We start from the raw sequence: 16,242 nt of genomic DNA on the forward strand, positions 1-16,242 counted from the left end.
GGCTGTGTTTGTATTGTCACAAAACAACAAATGCTTACTGGGGCAGATTTCAACAGTCATTCCTCTCTAGTGAGATCGTAATTTCTGCTGAAATATATGAACCTTCACCTGTTTTTGAAACATTTTTAGAAGTGTAATAATAGGCTTAAAATAAAGCAAATCAAACAAACAAAAAAACCCCAGCCCCTAAATCCATTTTCCTCCATTTCTTGTATTTTGGGAAAAGACCCATTCTATTTGACAGTATTTACTTGTCACGTTACTGCATTATCTGTGACCCAACCCCTAACATTCAACTGTTCTGTAGTGATCAGTCTACCACGATCTTGCTGAAAATGTTTAAAAACATGTCTGGATTAGGACTGAATATATGCAGAATATAATCTCAAAACTGCTTGATTTTTAAAAAATCTGATCATCTGAGAGGGAAAAGAACGGGGGGGGGCTACGTGCTTTTTTTTTTCTTTTTTTAGATCAGATAGAAGACTAAGATATTAGTGGTGTTATAAGGGAAAAGATTAGCAGAACAAATAAAAGCAAATCAAACAGCTCTGCCTGCTGTTACTGTACAATGTTCTTTTCTACATGTTCCAAGATGTTGCCTAGGTGTACAGATGCAGCTGTATTTCATAGATAATTTGGCCATAGTTGTATGTGATGTGGAGTATTCACTGGCAGGACTGATTATAAATTTTACAAAACATTTTCCCACTCCTGATGTTTTCGTATCTTAGTAGTCATCTGAATATTCTGAACTGCAATAATCCGTTCTTATTTTTTCCCAAATGTAAGATCTCACACTTATGCTGTAACAGATCTGATCTGCCAGGGGCTAAAGCACACTCTACTAGTTACTCTTGATTTATGGAAGTAGAGAGGGCTAGAAGTAACCAGTCCATTAAACGACTAAAAAATTTAAAAATACACAAAATTACTACACAATTGGGTATTGTTAGCTGCAGTCAAATAGCTTACTGCGAGTGTCACCATGATGTCACTGGCCCACTTGCCTGCAACAGGAACATAAGACATGACTCTTGGCAGCTGAAGAGCTGTTGGAGGAAGAAGATGAACGTGGGGTCTGGCAGGTATGTGAGGCAATGCACTGGCTCCTGTGGATGATTTACTGCTGGCCTGCACTGCCTAGCTACCAGTCAACTGTACTCTCCAGACTAGAACTTTCATTAAAACAAAGCAAAGGACAGAAAGGTGATCTGACACCCTCAGCCAACTCTACGTTATTATTCATAAATTATACTATGGTAGCACCTAAAGACCTCACTGGCAAGGTATCTTTTTTTCCCAAAGTATTCTGATGCTTTCCTAACCCTAGTAACATCCCCATAAACATGTATTTGCACATGCTTGCTTCTTCAGTCTATGTGCCAGCTCTAAGTTTAGCTTAGCCAGAAGACAGATCCTCAGTTCTTGGGAGCATTTTAAATTGATGCATTACCTATTCAATTCAGTGTGATCCCTCCCCATAAATTGCAAACGTTTTTAATAAAAAAATACTCTACATAAGCTAATTAAGCCCCTTTTGTTAGAGTTTCTTTGTGAAAAAACAGCATTTCAGAAACAAGATGATATAGTCCATCATCAGGATCTTCATTTATGAGCAACTAATTCTTTTCAAAAGGAAACCACTAATGAGAAATTTACAGAATTAGTTCTAAATGTAAGCTTTAAAAATTATTCAGTAATAAGAAATAAAAAGGGATAGCACCATTTTCCACACAAACACACAGGAATCACTCATTAGAAATGTGTATACTTTATTTAAAAAATTGCCTGAGTTTGTATGATTTCATTAGCAATTAAGAAAATTCTACAGAGAATTTTTTTTACTCCAAATGTTTTTCTTTATTCAGTAGTTTAAAACGGCCCCCAAAATTAGAAGAATTATCTTCTAAATCAAAACGTTTAATGTTTGTTATAAATCTATACAGTAACTCTTACTGGTGGAAAGGGAACTTAAAAAGAGAAAAGGAAAACTTCCATGTTAGCTGACTCTAAAAAAATAAATTTGTTTTCTACTCCATAAAGACATGAAATGCTAGGTCATGTTGTATTCTTAAACCTAGTCCTACTGTATCACTAGTTCTCAGTGAATAATCTGTAGTCTACAAAAATACAAAAAGACGTTGAAAAAAATTAGAAATAACTGAAAAATCCACTGCCAAAATCAAATTTAGTTATTTATAAAACATTGATGGCTTTTCTCTTCTCCCCAGTTTCCTTTAAAGGTGGGTCTTTACTGGACATAGGCCAGCTCAGACAGGACACTCACTTTCAGCTTACAGTCATTGTTGACAACAAACAAAGCATAACTGATGGACTTTGGGCACCTTTCCAACACAACCCCACCTCTTAACTCACCTAGTTAAATTTTGTGTTCTTACCTTGAACAGAATCCATTTTAGCTTTAATTAACATTCTTAATCTCGCCACCTCTTGTCTTTTTAGTTCATCCAGCCGTGTTCTCACATGGTGGCTTACTAAATCAAGCTCTCTGCTTAGTTTTCCACTCTGTCAAAAAACAGAAGTTATGTATAAAAACTAGAAGAAAGTAGCCTTCAGGATTCCCATTAGACATGAGCTGCAGGACAGCAGACTAGTGGCAGTCTTTGGCAATACTGTAGCCCACAATATAAGAATCTCAATTTTTTTTCAAAGAGCAGATTCAAGTTTTTTTAAGCCTATGGCTATAGAAACAGGAATCCTAAAAGCTTTCTGAAAAGAGAATTTCTAAGTATCTTGCTCCTCCAAAGGGCAAAATCATGACCTTGAAGCAGCAATACCTAACAATGTTTAAGTGACAAATTTCTTGATCAAATTAGTTCAAAAGAACTGTGAGATGCACACAAAATGATGTGCTCTTCACCCACTTGATGACTGCTGTAAGACCTGAGAGGGTACAAGCACAGCAACAGCCACCAACATGTATTGCAAGAATATTCAACAGGATCTGGAAATGGATAGTAATCTTCAAGGGTTACACTAGATGTAGCACAGAAGAAAAAGGAGCCAAAAGCTGCCAATGGCAACATGAGGGATTAAAGGAAATGCAAAAGGCAGGTTCTCCTCTTTAGTTTCCTACCTGTCCCTTGCTGAATTTCTAGCTCATAAAAGGGAGTGCAGAACAGCCACCACCTACAGCCAGGAACTAAAGTTGAAAAGACAAGAATGCGGTGAGGTTTAGGAGAGAGTGCTTTGTGGATTCGCACAAAAGAAAGGACAGCAACGGAGAAAGCCAGAGTTCTATTTTATTCCTAAATACACTGACTTTACCTCTCGCACAACTCCTCAATTTCCCCAGACTTTAAAATCTGACTGCCTTGTCATTCTTTTCTATATCATCATACTCATTTGTGACATACTATCTTAACCTCAGAAGGCCAATATACATCTATGTTCAAAATGGTGTTCCAAATTACTTAGCAGGCAAGTGAGTGAGAGCTACGCTTGCAGCTGTTTTGATGTACAGGAAGGTTCACCTACCTGTACGAAGTCTGAAAGCAGCTTTTTAGTAGACAGGCAGAAACTATGCATTCAAATATAAGTTGTTGGGGGGGGGGGTTTATGCTACACTATGGGATATTTAACGAACAGAAGTGCTGCTGTCCCTTGACTAAAGACAAAGTTCTAGTTAACTCTTACTAGATTTTAGATATTAGGTATTTAACTCTTAATACCTAAGTAAATACAAAGGTGAGGAAATTTAAGCTCACAAAAATTGAGAGGAGTATGAAAAAAGAAAAAGGAAGAAAGAATACAACATACATGGGTCATGATTATGGATTTAGTTAACCTTAATTTAACTCCTTTTTTTGTACCTACCTTTATTTCCTCTATGTCAGCAGTCTGGAGTTTCTCTCTGAAATGCTTATCTGTTTCCAAGACATCTATTACTTGCCTGAGATATTCATCATAATAAAGTCCTGTATCCTTCAAAAAAAGAATGTGAAATTGAGAAAATAAACTACCAAACACTTCATTTTTTTAAAATACAGTGATTAAACTGAAACTTAAGTCTCAGCAACACAGGCATTATACTCTCTTACATAGCTTAGTTTTTTCTCATTTGCATCGTTGTCCTATAACAACTTATTCTCATGACTCATTTGTTTCAGCAACTGACAAGGAAGAGAAACGTGTTTAAGAATCCATGTAATACAGAAGCATCTGTCATGTTAATATAGTGTTGGTGGGTTTTTTAAACAGTGAAATTCATTCATTACTCTTCTATTTGAAACACTGAAATGGAATCACTGAGTGGAATTTCCTAAGCTACCACTCAGTTGCTTGAAAGAAGTCTCTGTGGAACATTAGCAATCCTTCCTATTGCATATTGGTGAATTCCTTCCACGTGCCACCTCACTTTTAGCAGATCACAGGAAAAAAAATATAAAAAACAAATTTAAATGGAACCTTACCAAAGTAGATGGTAGACTGTATGAGAATACCAGCTAATATTAGTTTCCTTCCGGTAAAGAACATCTAAATTTCATGAAGGCAATCTGCTATAGCCAGATTACTAACAATTAGGAAAAAATACCTAATTAGATAAATTTCATTACACTTACTGGGTTTTCTACCTTCTCTCCTTCTACGTGGCCTTCTCCTTTGACTTTTGTCTTATCTATGTCTATAGGTACAGCTTCCGAGACCATTAGGAGACATGTCATCAGCAAAATACACTGTTGGGGCAGGACAGATAGCCACTTCATCTGAAATGAGACCAAGTTACAAAAATTAACATTAAAAATGTTACCATACCGTACTGATTAAAATATATTTCTGTTCCTATATAAATACCTCTAATAACCGACATCCCACATCTTCTATTCCTCTCAAAGAACACTAAAACTCGAAGAATTAAATATGGTTTTAATTTTTAAAAGTCATTATTACACAAGCAGATTTCCTCAGATTATCTTACAGTTCTGTGGCAAACCTAAATTGTACTGTAAATGGTGAGAGGTTTTTAACATGTTGAGGTATTATCAATAGCTCTGCATAACAGGTGGAACACTCAATGTTCATACATTGTTTAGGATGGCCAAGTCTTGCATAACTAATACTGATATGACGTTCCTACTCTGACCATGTCTTTGCTGAAATTATTGGCAAACTCCTGAAGATAATCATGGACACTGAATCAGATCTTAGAGTAGCAATACCAGTAGTTTTTGTTTCAGCAATGGAGTAGTTTGCCTAATCTGGAGTAGAGATCCCCTCCAAAGTTTATTTGCAGGAAAAATAATTTTAATCCGTGTTATACCCGTATTTCAAGTTGACAGAGATTCCTGAAAAAAGTGTTCACACTACCTGAAATTGTTGCTGAGGCATTAAGCCAGTTTCCCCTAGACTTTGTGTCTTATACGGGGCTAACTCGCACATAGTTTGATGAGCACTGAGCACTTTTGAGAGTTCTTGATCTCTGTATTTTCCCCCTCTGTCAAATTTGGTTAAAAATAGCTCAATTAATTCAGAAACTGGTAAAATGGAATATTTAAACAGCACAAGTACAGGAAATCCAGCTAGAAAAATAATGATGGTAATCCAGCATCTGACAGCAAAGTCAGGTTCTTGAGACAATTCAGCCTATGACAGTCCACTGTCTCTGGATATTCTATCAAAAGCTTAAGCAAACTCCAGTATTACATTAATAATATAAATCACCTCCTGGAAAGTGAAAGTTGCCAGTCAAGTACTGTCTAAAATTAGTTTAGATATGTCAAAGAAGAAGACATAATATTTAAGATACGTACAAACAAATCAAAATTGTACCTGGTACAAGGAGAATTTCTGTGGAAGTGCTGTAACTAGTCATGCAAGTAATTCTATTAAAAGTACTTATGTCCGCCAGCAGCAAACCTCTTTTTAGCAGGGTAGGAGGGACAAACTGATTACGGTGTCAATGCCAGTTTTCCTGACTACATGCTCTGGTACTTGACAGTGAAGCATTACTATTGCTTGGATTAAGCTGCCCCTTTATTAAGGCAATAAATGTAGATAACTGTACCTACTCAATATTAAACATTGTTGACACCCTTTATTCATACATTTATTAAGTTAAAAGAATGCACTCTTCTTAAGAAAAAAAGTGAGAAATGCACAGATGATGTGCAAAGATGTTCTTTCTTTTGTTGGGGATGAAGAAATAGCTGGAGATAAAAATACACCCATCTATCCATCTTTTGTTTTATATGTCAAAGGGTCAAGAATAACAAGAATTCTCTGAAAATGTTTTTTCTTAATCACATCTTCAGCAAAAAAAAGCCTAAATGGATTCTGCACAGTTATAGCAAATAACTGTTACTTTCATTTAAAAAACGACTAACATCTGATCATTACCAGATGGGATAGCAGGAGCCACTGTTGCTGCCATACTGAACGTATTGGATTCAGTGTCAGAATACTGTCAGAACACTACTGTCAGACCCACAACAGCAAGCCTGATACGCTTCTCTAGGTCATCCCTATAAAACAAACAACCACAGAACCAAAAAAATCCCAAACCCAGACTGATTTGCTGGAACTAGTAAATTAATTCCCACACGTGTACAGAAGCTGGTGGCTTGCAGGGACTATAGAACTGATGAATGAAGGAGTTAGTCATTCACTATCACTTTTAAAAATGCCCAAGTTCCGGTACTTCAGATGGTTTTACAGAATATTGTTGTATAAATGCTGTGCCTACGTTTGTGACTTCAACAGAATTTAATCTCAGGAAATGATAATAACTAACAAATACTAGGTTTTCATGTCTACTAATCTTGATGTAGATGCCAAGACTGAGTATTTTCCAGTACTATCTGAATGACTTTTTATAAACCAAATCACCAAGTTAATGGACTTGCCCAGAAGTCTCCCTGCCAGTCCTCATACTGGATCTTCAGGCCAGGCTAGGTTACTAGGAAGGATTAACAATGCTGCTGGGAGGTCCTGAACTAGAGCCATCAGTTGGAGTCTGTTAGTGACACAGCTCATTTTATCTATCAGTGGCATGGACAACATTAATAAGTCAATACATATTACGCAGGCCATCAGTTCTTCTAGCTGGCAGGCAACCATCACCCTACTGTCACTTAATTTTTTCTGTCTTGCATGGGCAACATCACCTAATGTCTGTCCTCTTTTTTCCAAAAGTAGATTGCCATGCCTGGTGTTAAAAGTCATTCTCTAAACACTGGTGTCTGTTATTTTAGGCATTTTGATATAGCTGTCAACATACAAACACAGCTAGATCACCATGTAGGCTTGAATACAACAAATGGAAAGTGGAAAGAACTTAACTTATGCAGCAGGTTGGACAGAAATAGAAAAACATGTTTCTGTAACCGACTACCTACAACATGACAAACATGGCAAGTAGTTCCACAGATAATACAGGCTGGGTGAACCACCTCTGCTCTGAACCTGACATCCATTTACATCATTCAATGACCCCCTAAGTTCTTGCATTTGAAGAGATGTAACAACTTCTTAACTATCAATTCCATACTACAGCTCACCAACCGTGATCATATACCAGTCCTCACTCTTCTAGCCTAAAGTGTGCTAGCTTACCTACTGACTCCTTTTCCAGAAGCTTTTCCAGACCTTTGATCATGCTTGTTAGTCTTCTCTGAAGCTTTTCCAGTCCTTTAATATCTGAATTGAAATAGAACAACCTTGGATGGCCTAGGCTATGCTACGGATTTTATCAGATCATTGTTTCTTAACAAGAAAGGTTTATAAATTCTATAGGTTGGTCTGAGAATATTTGCAAGGTGATACTTCACTTCCAAAGCAGATTGAGATACAGTTGTGAGGAAGCATCCCTTCCTTTTCAGATGAAAGAAACAGGAAAGAAAGTAAAAGTAAGGTCAACACTTGTTTCAGTGTCTATCACCTAAGTGTATTGAAAAAAAAATTAATAAGAGAGAACTGAACCTCAAAATCTACTTTGAGAGATTCTGGAGAAACAGCCTGGGCAATAACTTCTCTAAACACAGAGCACCACAGTCAAAAATCTTCCCAACATTTTTATATCAGAATGTATATTTTCACATACACAAAATTATAGTAATAAAATTAATTTAATATTACCTTAAGCCACTCAAGTTATGTAAGGTATATAGCCAGTGTTTTTGAAAATCATATATGGCTATTACTTGAGCACGCTCATTTCATGTAAAACCAACAGGTCATGTAGTGAAATCAACCATGGCAGGGAAGCCAGAAACTTTTGTGCCAGCCATAGTTTTGGCATAGATTCACTCTGCCTACAGCAAGTACTAAAAGCCAACACTTTCAACAATGACACCTGGTCTTTGACTCATTTTAAAGACATATATAATCTTTTTAAAACTGCTGACCTACAACTTCTAGTAATGTGAATAATTGTGGAGATGGGGATTGTTAGTTTATGGCGGGGGGAAGAAGGGAGGGGGGCACACCCCCATACTACTCAGGCAAACAGAAACCTAAAAAATCCATGCTGAACTGAAACAACTGAGACAGAAGCAACCATGTTGGTCTGCCAAACCTCGTATGAGGGAATACTAATCTCCAGCAAATTTGGGACGGGCACCTGAAGCCCTATCATCCTAAACTAAGCTCTGCCGGCTACTACCAAAAGTCCTAATCAAACTAAGTACAATTGGATCTGCTGACTTTCTGTGGGATTTGTGCTCATGGGCAATTTGGATTCCCTTGGAAATAACAACCTTTATAATTACATGCTGTCATACATAATGAGAGAGACTGGATGATATCACAGTATGTTCTTCACATCTATTTGCTGTAATAAGCTGCTCTGTAAAGAAGGCTATCTACTGCCCACCGGGCATGTTTTGTTTCAGGTTGTGCACAGGGTGTTTTTATCGTAGCTCTTTCGATAGAACCGGCCAAAAAATCCACAAGTACCAGGAAGGATTAAAAGCAGAGAAGACCAAAACAGATAAGCAAAAATATCTCTATCATTGCAGCTGACTTTGCAGACTACTATGCTTAACACTGTATTTCCTGTAGCATTTTGAGGAACCCAACTGTTTACACAATCTGTGCTATAACAATTAAATTGGAAATATATGTATTAGAATAAAAAGTAATTACCTACTGCAGATAGAGTTACTGTATTTAGGTATCTACTATGGTCCAAGACCATATTCGGCCAAATTCCCCCAACAAATGCAGGTGACTAAGACATGCATCACCCTTTAGAGTGTGACAGTCACAACTGAGTCACTGAGCACATTCTTTTCTGACAGGTATTAGAAGAGAGAAAGCAGGCCTATTGAAAATTCTAATATTAATCAGCTGCAAGAAAAAACTCAGCATGATTCTCAACTTTGGCAACTAGAGGGAAGAGTGACAAGAGGCAGGATGAGAAGAAAACTGGGGTTTCAGTTTTTGTTCCACTAAACACTTTACTATTAACAGTTAATTCCACTCTCAGCCTGTTACCAAGCTACCTTCGAGAGTTCTTGACTTTTGAGAAACCCACTCCTGGATGCCTCTCCCTTCCCAAGCAATTTAGGGCAAATCTGTGTGTCTGACCCAGGGATGTAGTTTCTTCTGTAAGAACTAGGAGCTGCCAAGTGAACAGACAGTCATAGTGCTGCAGAAGAGGATCAACGTCAATTTGATCATTATCATCAGTGGCACATAATGCACTGTCAGCACACCTCCCCGTGCCCTGCCATGGGTGTGTCACTGGAGCCCAGCATTATTACTATTCTTCCTACTACTATATAGTGTCATAAAAATATAAATTGTTATGGATCTGCCCAGCTGACTAGTTACTTTTAAAGACAGATGGACAGAGCTAATGCTACAATTGCCACCTGGAAATTAAGTGATTTTAGTCAAAGACATGTAGCTCACCTAGATGAAAAGGTAGCACAACTCTGATCTGCTTGTATCAGAAATCAATCTCATCTTCCCTAGAGGGATAAACAAACATTTCTACTTATAATACATAAAGACAACTAATCACAAAAGTAGTGCTCTAGAACTGTCAAATACTGTAGTTTATAAACAGAGCCAACATCCTGAGCTTTCAGGGAAAATGAAAAATAAAAACCTCTCCAAGTATAAAGTATTTAAAAAAAACAGAGCGAGAGCCCAAAGTATGAGATAGTCAGCATGAAACAGAGCCACAAATGTACTTGCATGAACAGGAAAACACAATTGGAAAAGAAAAGAAGCAGGCTGTCTGCCAGCAACCTTGACGTTGATCTCACTGAAGTTAATCATAAATTCCTATCAACTTCAGTGGAACAGGATCGGACATTTGAATTATAAAGGGATCTGAAAGATAAGTACAAAATGCAGCTTCTAAAGTTTGTTCTAGCAACATTAACACAAGCGGCTAAACACAGCATTAGCATGCCTATCTTATACAACTGCCAGGTGTTTATAATATAAAACTGAAAATTTACTTTTCATTAACATAATACCTGTTTCCCAGAAAACAGCATAATTTGGTACTGATGTCTCCACCAGCTTCCTACCAAAGCGCAAGTCTTTTTAAAATAGTATCACCCAATGTCAAATTTTCTAAAACTGAGATAGGCAAGAACATGTAGTGATATCAGTGTATAATGCATAGTGTCTGCACATGTAGAGGCTCAGCAGATAATTATGAAGCATGACAGCACAATATTCTAGGTGTCATACTGCATGTCTGTACTTGCCAAATGCATGTGTATCATAATGGGCAATGTAAACATAAATTGACCCATAGAATACACAAATAAGCCTACCTATTTGTAAAATTTCACATACACCTCCTGTATCTGTTATGGAAGTGAAGAGATACAGTGTGGACATGCAGGATAGTCCCTATAGTCAAGACTGCACTGTGACTTCCTATTTTAATGCTGTACATTGGAAAGAGGAACAATCTTCATATGCAGGAAATAGATAAAATAGATCTACTAATCTTCACCTTTCTAAGAATATTCTAACCTCAGTACTAAAATGAGAGTATTACAAATATTATATCTGAACTATGTAAAGTACTCCTTCAGCGCTTTCAATCTTTTCACCTCTCTGAAATAGTGATATACCTGTCCCTATATCACAGTTTAAATTGAGAATGTTTAATTTTATGGGGGTTTCCATTTCTTTAAAAATTATTTGCAAAGATATTAATTGATTAGCCCTCAAAATCTTACAAAAAATAAATTAAATGTTTGAAATCAGGCAGAAACAGATCATTCTTCTGCCATATTTTCTGTCTGGAAATCCCTGAAATATCAGTGTTGGTTCCTCCCTGTTCTTTCAGGAGGACTTGCTGCAAAGATGCTGTAAGCTATCATACCTTAACCAATGATGAAAAGTCATTGAGGCTCTTGTTAATGCATCTTCTTCACTATGTTAGGCCAATGAGTTAATCTGTTATTAGCATGCCTAAAATGTGGCAACAATTTTCAGAAGCAAGTGCAACATGCTAAGCTAAACCTCTGGTTGTGGTGAAGAAGCCTTTTCACTAACTTACCAGTCCTCCAGATACAGACTTCTCATTGAAGCCATGAGCAGAAAATGACATGGAAAGGGAAACGGCTACAATCTGCAATAGTTTTCCCTTTACAAGTTACCTTTCAAAATACAGACACCTGCATACTCTTCTTCCCAAATGAGAATTCATCATTTTAAAAGTTAATATGCAAGCATCATTTCTTCCTCTCTCATCTTTCAGTAAATGTCCCACCCACACAAGCAGCAACAGTTTTCCTCTCACTATCCTTCAAGCATTTTCTCCTCTTCTGTCAAAGCTGTCCATTAACCCCACGACTTGGATGTCACTTCTTTTTTTCTAGCCATCATTTAACAGGTTTCATCCTGGACATGCCGTCCTAACCTTTTGTTAGAGTACATCCGGCTCAGTTCTCTGCACTAGGAGACGTTCCTTATTTTTTCAGGAAGCATTTTAATACTGTACATAAAGAGTTGTATATAAACCAGTATGATTTAAGTACATAAAGGCACCAGAATCCTTTCCTCTCACGCTGTTCACTTTGCTTAAATTAATTTATTTTTACTTGTATTTGTTATATTTTTCTCACTGCACTTGATCTGCTTCATTCTCTTTACAGTTAAAAGTTGGCTGGTAGAACAGCTTCTTTTTTCAGCTTCTCAGAAAAGACAGCATGCCTCAACTGCGTGTAGTACAACATTTGCTGACAGAACCTTTTTTAAAAAAATACACTTCAGCTGCTCTATTAAATGAGTCACCCACATGCTGGGGGATACCATATAGTAACACAAACTATGAATTCTCAAGAGGGAAAGAAACAAGTACTATTTACAATGCAACTGTAACAGAAATAAAGATGGCACAGAAGCAAAACCTAGGGCTGCTGCTCCACATGCTTATCTCTGTCAAGTAAAGTTTGAAAAGGAAACTGTTTTTAATTCTTGCTGCAATGTTAATGGATCATTGTTTAAACACCTGTGCGCACACACAAACACACATGCACACAGTACTACCCGCCTCCAAGAAACTTCCCTATTATTGTTTCAGAAAAATTAATATCAGTGTCTACAAAGCTACCTTACTAACTGAAGAATGCTGACATATTAGTCTTGTTTTTAAAAGGAACTTGCATTTTATCAGTTCTTTCCAGTAAAGTTGGCTCAAAAGAAAATGATTTATGAAGCCAATATTCAAAGCAAACCTTGTACTGAGTTCAATGCATACTTGATAAAACCCTTACCAACTTCAAAAGCAAATAAAAAAAAAATTACCACTACAAATGTAGCTTCCTGTATTGTGCATCCAGTTCCCATACTGAACAAAACAGAACACCTGGAATCTCGCAAATTCATTTTGTATAACTGGGAACAGCAATTTTCAGTGCTGGTGTAAAAAGCAACCTTGTTTCACAGATGCTACTACATGCAACCAAAATATTTACTCAAACTCTAATCTCAAATCAAAAAGTATTTCAATTATTCTACTAATATGCATTTTGCTCTAGTCAGCAACAAATGGTGATGCTAAAGTAAACCCTGAATGCCCCAGAACTTCAAAGTACTTTTTTTTCCTCTTTGGAAAGAAAATAGCTAACAAGGATAAATCTAAATCTAATGATATGGAGCCAGATGTAAAAATATTTAGGCACTTAATGATAGCTGCGTAATGACACTTATTTCCAGAATTTGCATAATTTCTACTTGCTTAGGAATCCAAATATGTTTTATAAAGAATACAAAGCATGAGAAATGTATTCATTAAAAGGGTCTATATCTTTCCTGAATTACCTATGATGAATATTAATATATACAACTGAATATGATTCAAAAGGTTCTAATAAAATGCAGTTTCTTACATGATTTGACAGTTGGAAGAATGAATAGTACATAAGAACAAAACCTGTTGAAATTAACAATAATTTTGCCTCTGATTTCATCCAATTTGGCTTAAGTACCTGGCCATGTTTTTAGCTACATACAAGCGTATTCCTGTCCAGAAGGCTTGTGTCTCTTACTGCCTAACAAGAACTTCAGAAAGATCTCTTCTACTTACTGAGCAATCAAACAGACAAGAGCACAATACCTCACTAGATAAACACCTTCGTTGCACAGGAGCTCAAATAGAGGCAACACTGATATCGGCTTTTAACTTAACAGTAAAGGATTTTATCTTTCTCTTGTAAAGTGCATGTGTTTAGTCAGTATATCACTAAAAGTATCAGTCAATATTATTTCCACACCTCTGACATTTGAGTCAATATAATAATATTTCACATTTTTTATTATCTCAAAGAACTACAGCTCTCCCCTTCCATGATTACAATTTCAGTTATATACATATCGCTTGGGGGCGGCTTTTGACAGACGACCTTTAACTTGGCTTATGTGAACTGAAAGTTTATGTTCAGCAGCAGTACCATTACTACACAGCCAAGTTATGGAAACTTCTCCTTAGTCTTATCAAAATATAATTATTTTTGTTGTTGTTGCTTAGGTTTTATTTCTTGATGGGGTTTTCTAAATATAATGTCAGGTATCAAATAATGGTATCTCAAGCTGTATTATAGCATCAAGTCACAAGCAAATTTACATCGACGCCTACATTAGATGCCTTCGCATCCAATAGCTAATGGAAGTTTTAAGCAGACCCAACAGGCAATATTAATTTATAATTTTGTTGTCCCCTTTTTTTTAATGTTAATTATCTTGGTTAGAAGTGAATGAGGTACACAGAGCTCTAGTACAACACAGCTGTTCAAAGACAGAGTTATTACTTATATATAAGTAACTTTCTTATTCTAAAATAAAATACCGCCACCATCCCAAAGATTACAGTAGCAAGTAAATGGGAAAATATATAATCACAGTTTGGTGGTACTTTATGAAATCAAGGTTAATCATTTGTGGCCTGTAGTGGATGTTGCACTGTGACTACAAGATCATTGTGTAGCAGGTGACAGTAAAAGAAAAGTCCATCTTAAGTGCTCACAGGCGCTCACATGGGCTTCTCCTTAAACCCTTTGTGGATCTTAAACAGAAGCCCATAAAGGTTACAACAAAACTGGTTTCAAATAATCTGTGAGTGGCTCTGCACCTCCTATCCAGTCTTTAGAGTAGGAATCTTTCCCATGATGCTGTCTAGTTTGAGACAGGCAGTCACTTCAGAACTCAGGGTAGAGCTGCGCCAATACCGAGTCAACTACAGGACTTTTCTTTAGAGCAGGAGAAAACATGGCAAAAAAACCCCAAACCAAGCTCCACGATGACCTTGATGCCATGGCATACTGGTGCTTCGTTGTTACTGTGATGGTCTAATTTTGAAAGCGCTAGATGTTATTTCTCCACAGTAAATACTTACAACTCAAACAGCAGAGGCTTTTTCTCCTACAGGCTTACTAAAAAGCATTGCGGAACGCAAACTCTTTTGAAAAACACAGCCGTGTTCATTTCAACTAAAAAAGTTACCCCTCTACAAACATATTTCAACCTTTTCCTTCTCCAGAATACTTCCTGAGAACGGCGGCTAGCTAGAGTAAGCTTAAAGCAGTATTTTACCGAGCCCCTCCGGTTGCACTACGGTAAGCGTGAAGCAATATTTTACCCAGTTCCTCCAGCTGTGTTACAGTAAGCACAATACCGGAGAGCTATACCCTTTCTAGTGAAACCAGTCTAGCCTCCTGGGCAAAGCAGCCCAAGTTTTTCCTGCGGTTGTGCAATTCCCAGCCAGCCCAGCTGCCGCTGCTGCCGCCAGGTACGCACGGGTGCCTGCTGGCGCTGCGAAGCCAGGCGCTCCCGGGCCGTGCCGCGGGGCCGCGGGCGCGTTCCCGCTAAGGGCGGCGGGCGGGCCCGCACAGCGGGGCGGGCGGCAGGGCTGCCGGGCGGGGAGCTCCCCGGCGGGCGGCTCTGGGTCACCTCAGCCGCTCCCGCCCCCCTCCCCCGGGGCGGGCCGCTCTGGGTCCCCTCAGCCGTTCCCGCCCCCCCGCGGGCCGCTCTGAGTCCCCTCAGCCGCTCCCGCCAGACAGCCCCGAGCCCCGGCGGACGGCCCTCCCGCTCCCGCCCGCCACGGCCCCCCCGCGCACCACCGTTATTTCGCCTTCTCAAGTCTGACAGGAAGGAGAGCGCGTCCCCCCGCCGGCGGCGCCCAGCGTCTCTCTCCCTGACAGGAGCTGCCCCGCCGCCAGGCCTCCGACCAGCTCCGGGCCCGCGGGGGCCTCCCGCGGCCCCCCTCCACCACCGCCGGGTAGCACCGCCGCCCCGCAGGCGGCCTGGGACGGGCGATGCTACTACCTTTCCGTCCCGCTGCGGCGGGAGAGCAGCCGCTGCTTCTGAAGGGCGAGGTGTCTCCTGCGCGCGGGGATGAAGGGGGCGTCCCCTCGGGTTGTCCTCCTGAGGGGCAGCAGGGCACGGCAGGGCACGCTGCGGCGCGGTACGGTGCGGCGCGACAGCCCCACAGCACTCCGGCGGCCCCGGCTCCCGTTGCCATGGGGATGGGTCCCGCCCCTCATAGCGTAGGGATTGGTCGGGCCTGACCCACGCCTGGGAGTCGCGGAGGATTCTGATTGGGCGTCGCCAGCCGCCGAGGCGAGATTGCGCGAGAGGCCGTGCCGCCAGCGCGGCCGCCTGCGCCGAGGAGGTAACGTGGCGGTCGCTGTGGGGGCGGGCCCGGCCGCGCGCCGCTCGCGTCACGGGGGAGGCGGGAACGTACCTGCGCGGCGCTGAGGGGACCGGTACGGTGGGCGAGCTCTGGCCCCAAGCACGCCGATTCCTCTG

General features: G+C 39.6%; 1 protein-coding gene across 2 annotated transcripts in view; it reads right to left on the reverse strand.

Annotated features, from left to right (window-relative positions):
• NUCB2 (nucleobindin 2) overlaps positions 1–15,958 on the reverse strand; it is a 30,775-nt gene extending 14,817 nt beyond the window's left edge. Inside the window, exons 1-4 of one of the 2 annotated variants that reach the window (XM_037401618.1) lie at positions 15,760–15,958; positions 4,599–4,730; positions 3,841–3,948; positions 2,403–2,529 (exon numbers count right to left, since the gene is read on the reverse strand). In XM_037401618.1, coding sequence (XP_037257515.1) covers positions 2,403–2,529; positions 3,841–3,948; positions 4,599–4,730 — 367 coding nt within the window. In that variant the 5' untranslated portion in view covers positions 15,760–15,958. Of the gene's footprint in view, positions 1–2,402; positions 2,530–3,840; positions 3,949–4,586; positions 4,731–15,759 lie in introns of both variants that reach the window. The other variant, XM_037401617.1, reaches the window with a different exon arrangement.
• Positions 15,959–16,242: the final 284 nt, after the last annotated feature.

Source organism: Falco rusticolus, chromosome 10, assembly GCF_015220075.1.
Source record: "Falco rusticolus isolate bFalRus1 chromosome 10, bFalRus1.pri, whole genome shotgun sequence".
Classification (NCBI taxonomy): Eukaryota; Metazoa; Chordata; class Aves; order Falconiformes; family Falconidae; genus Falco; species Falco rusticolus.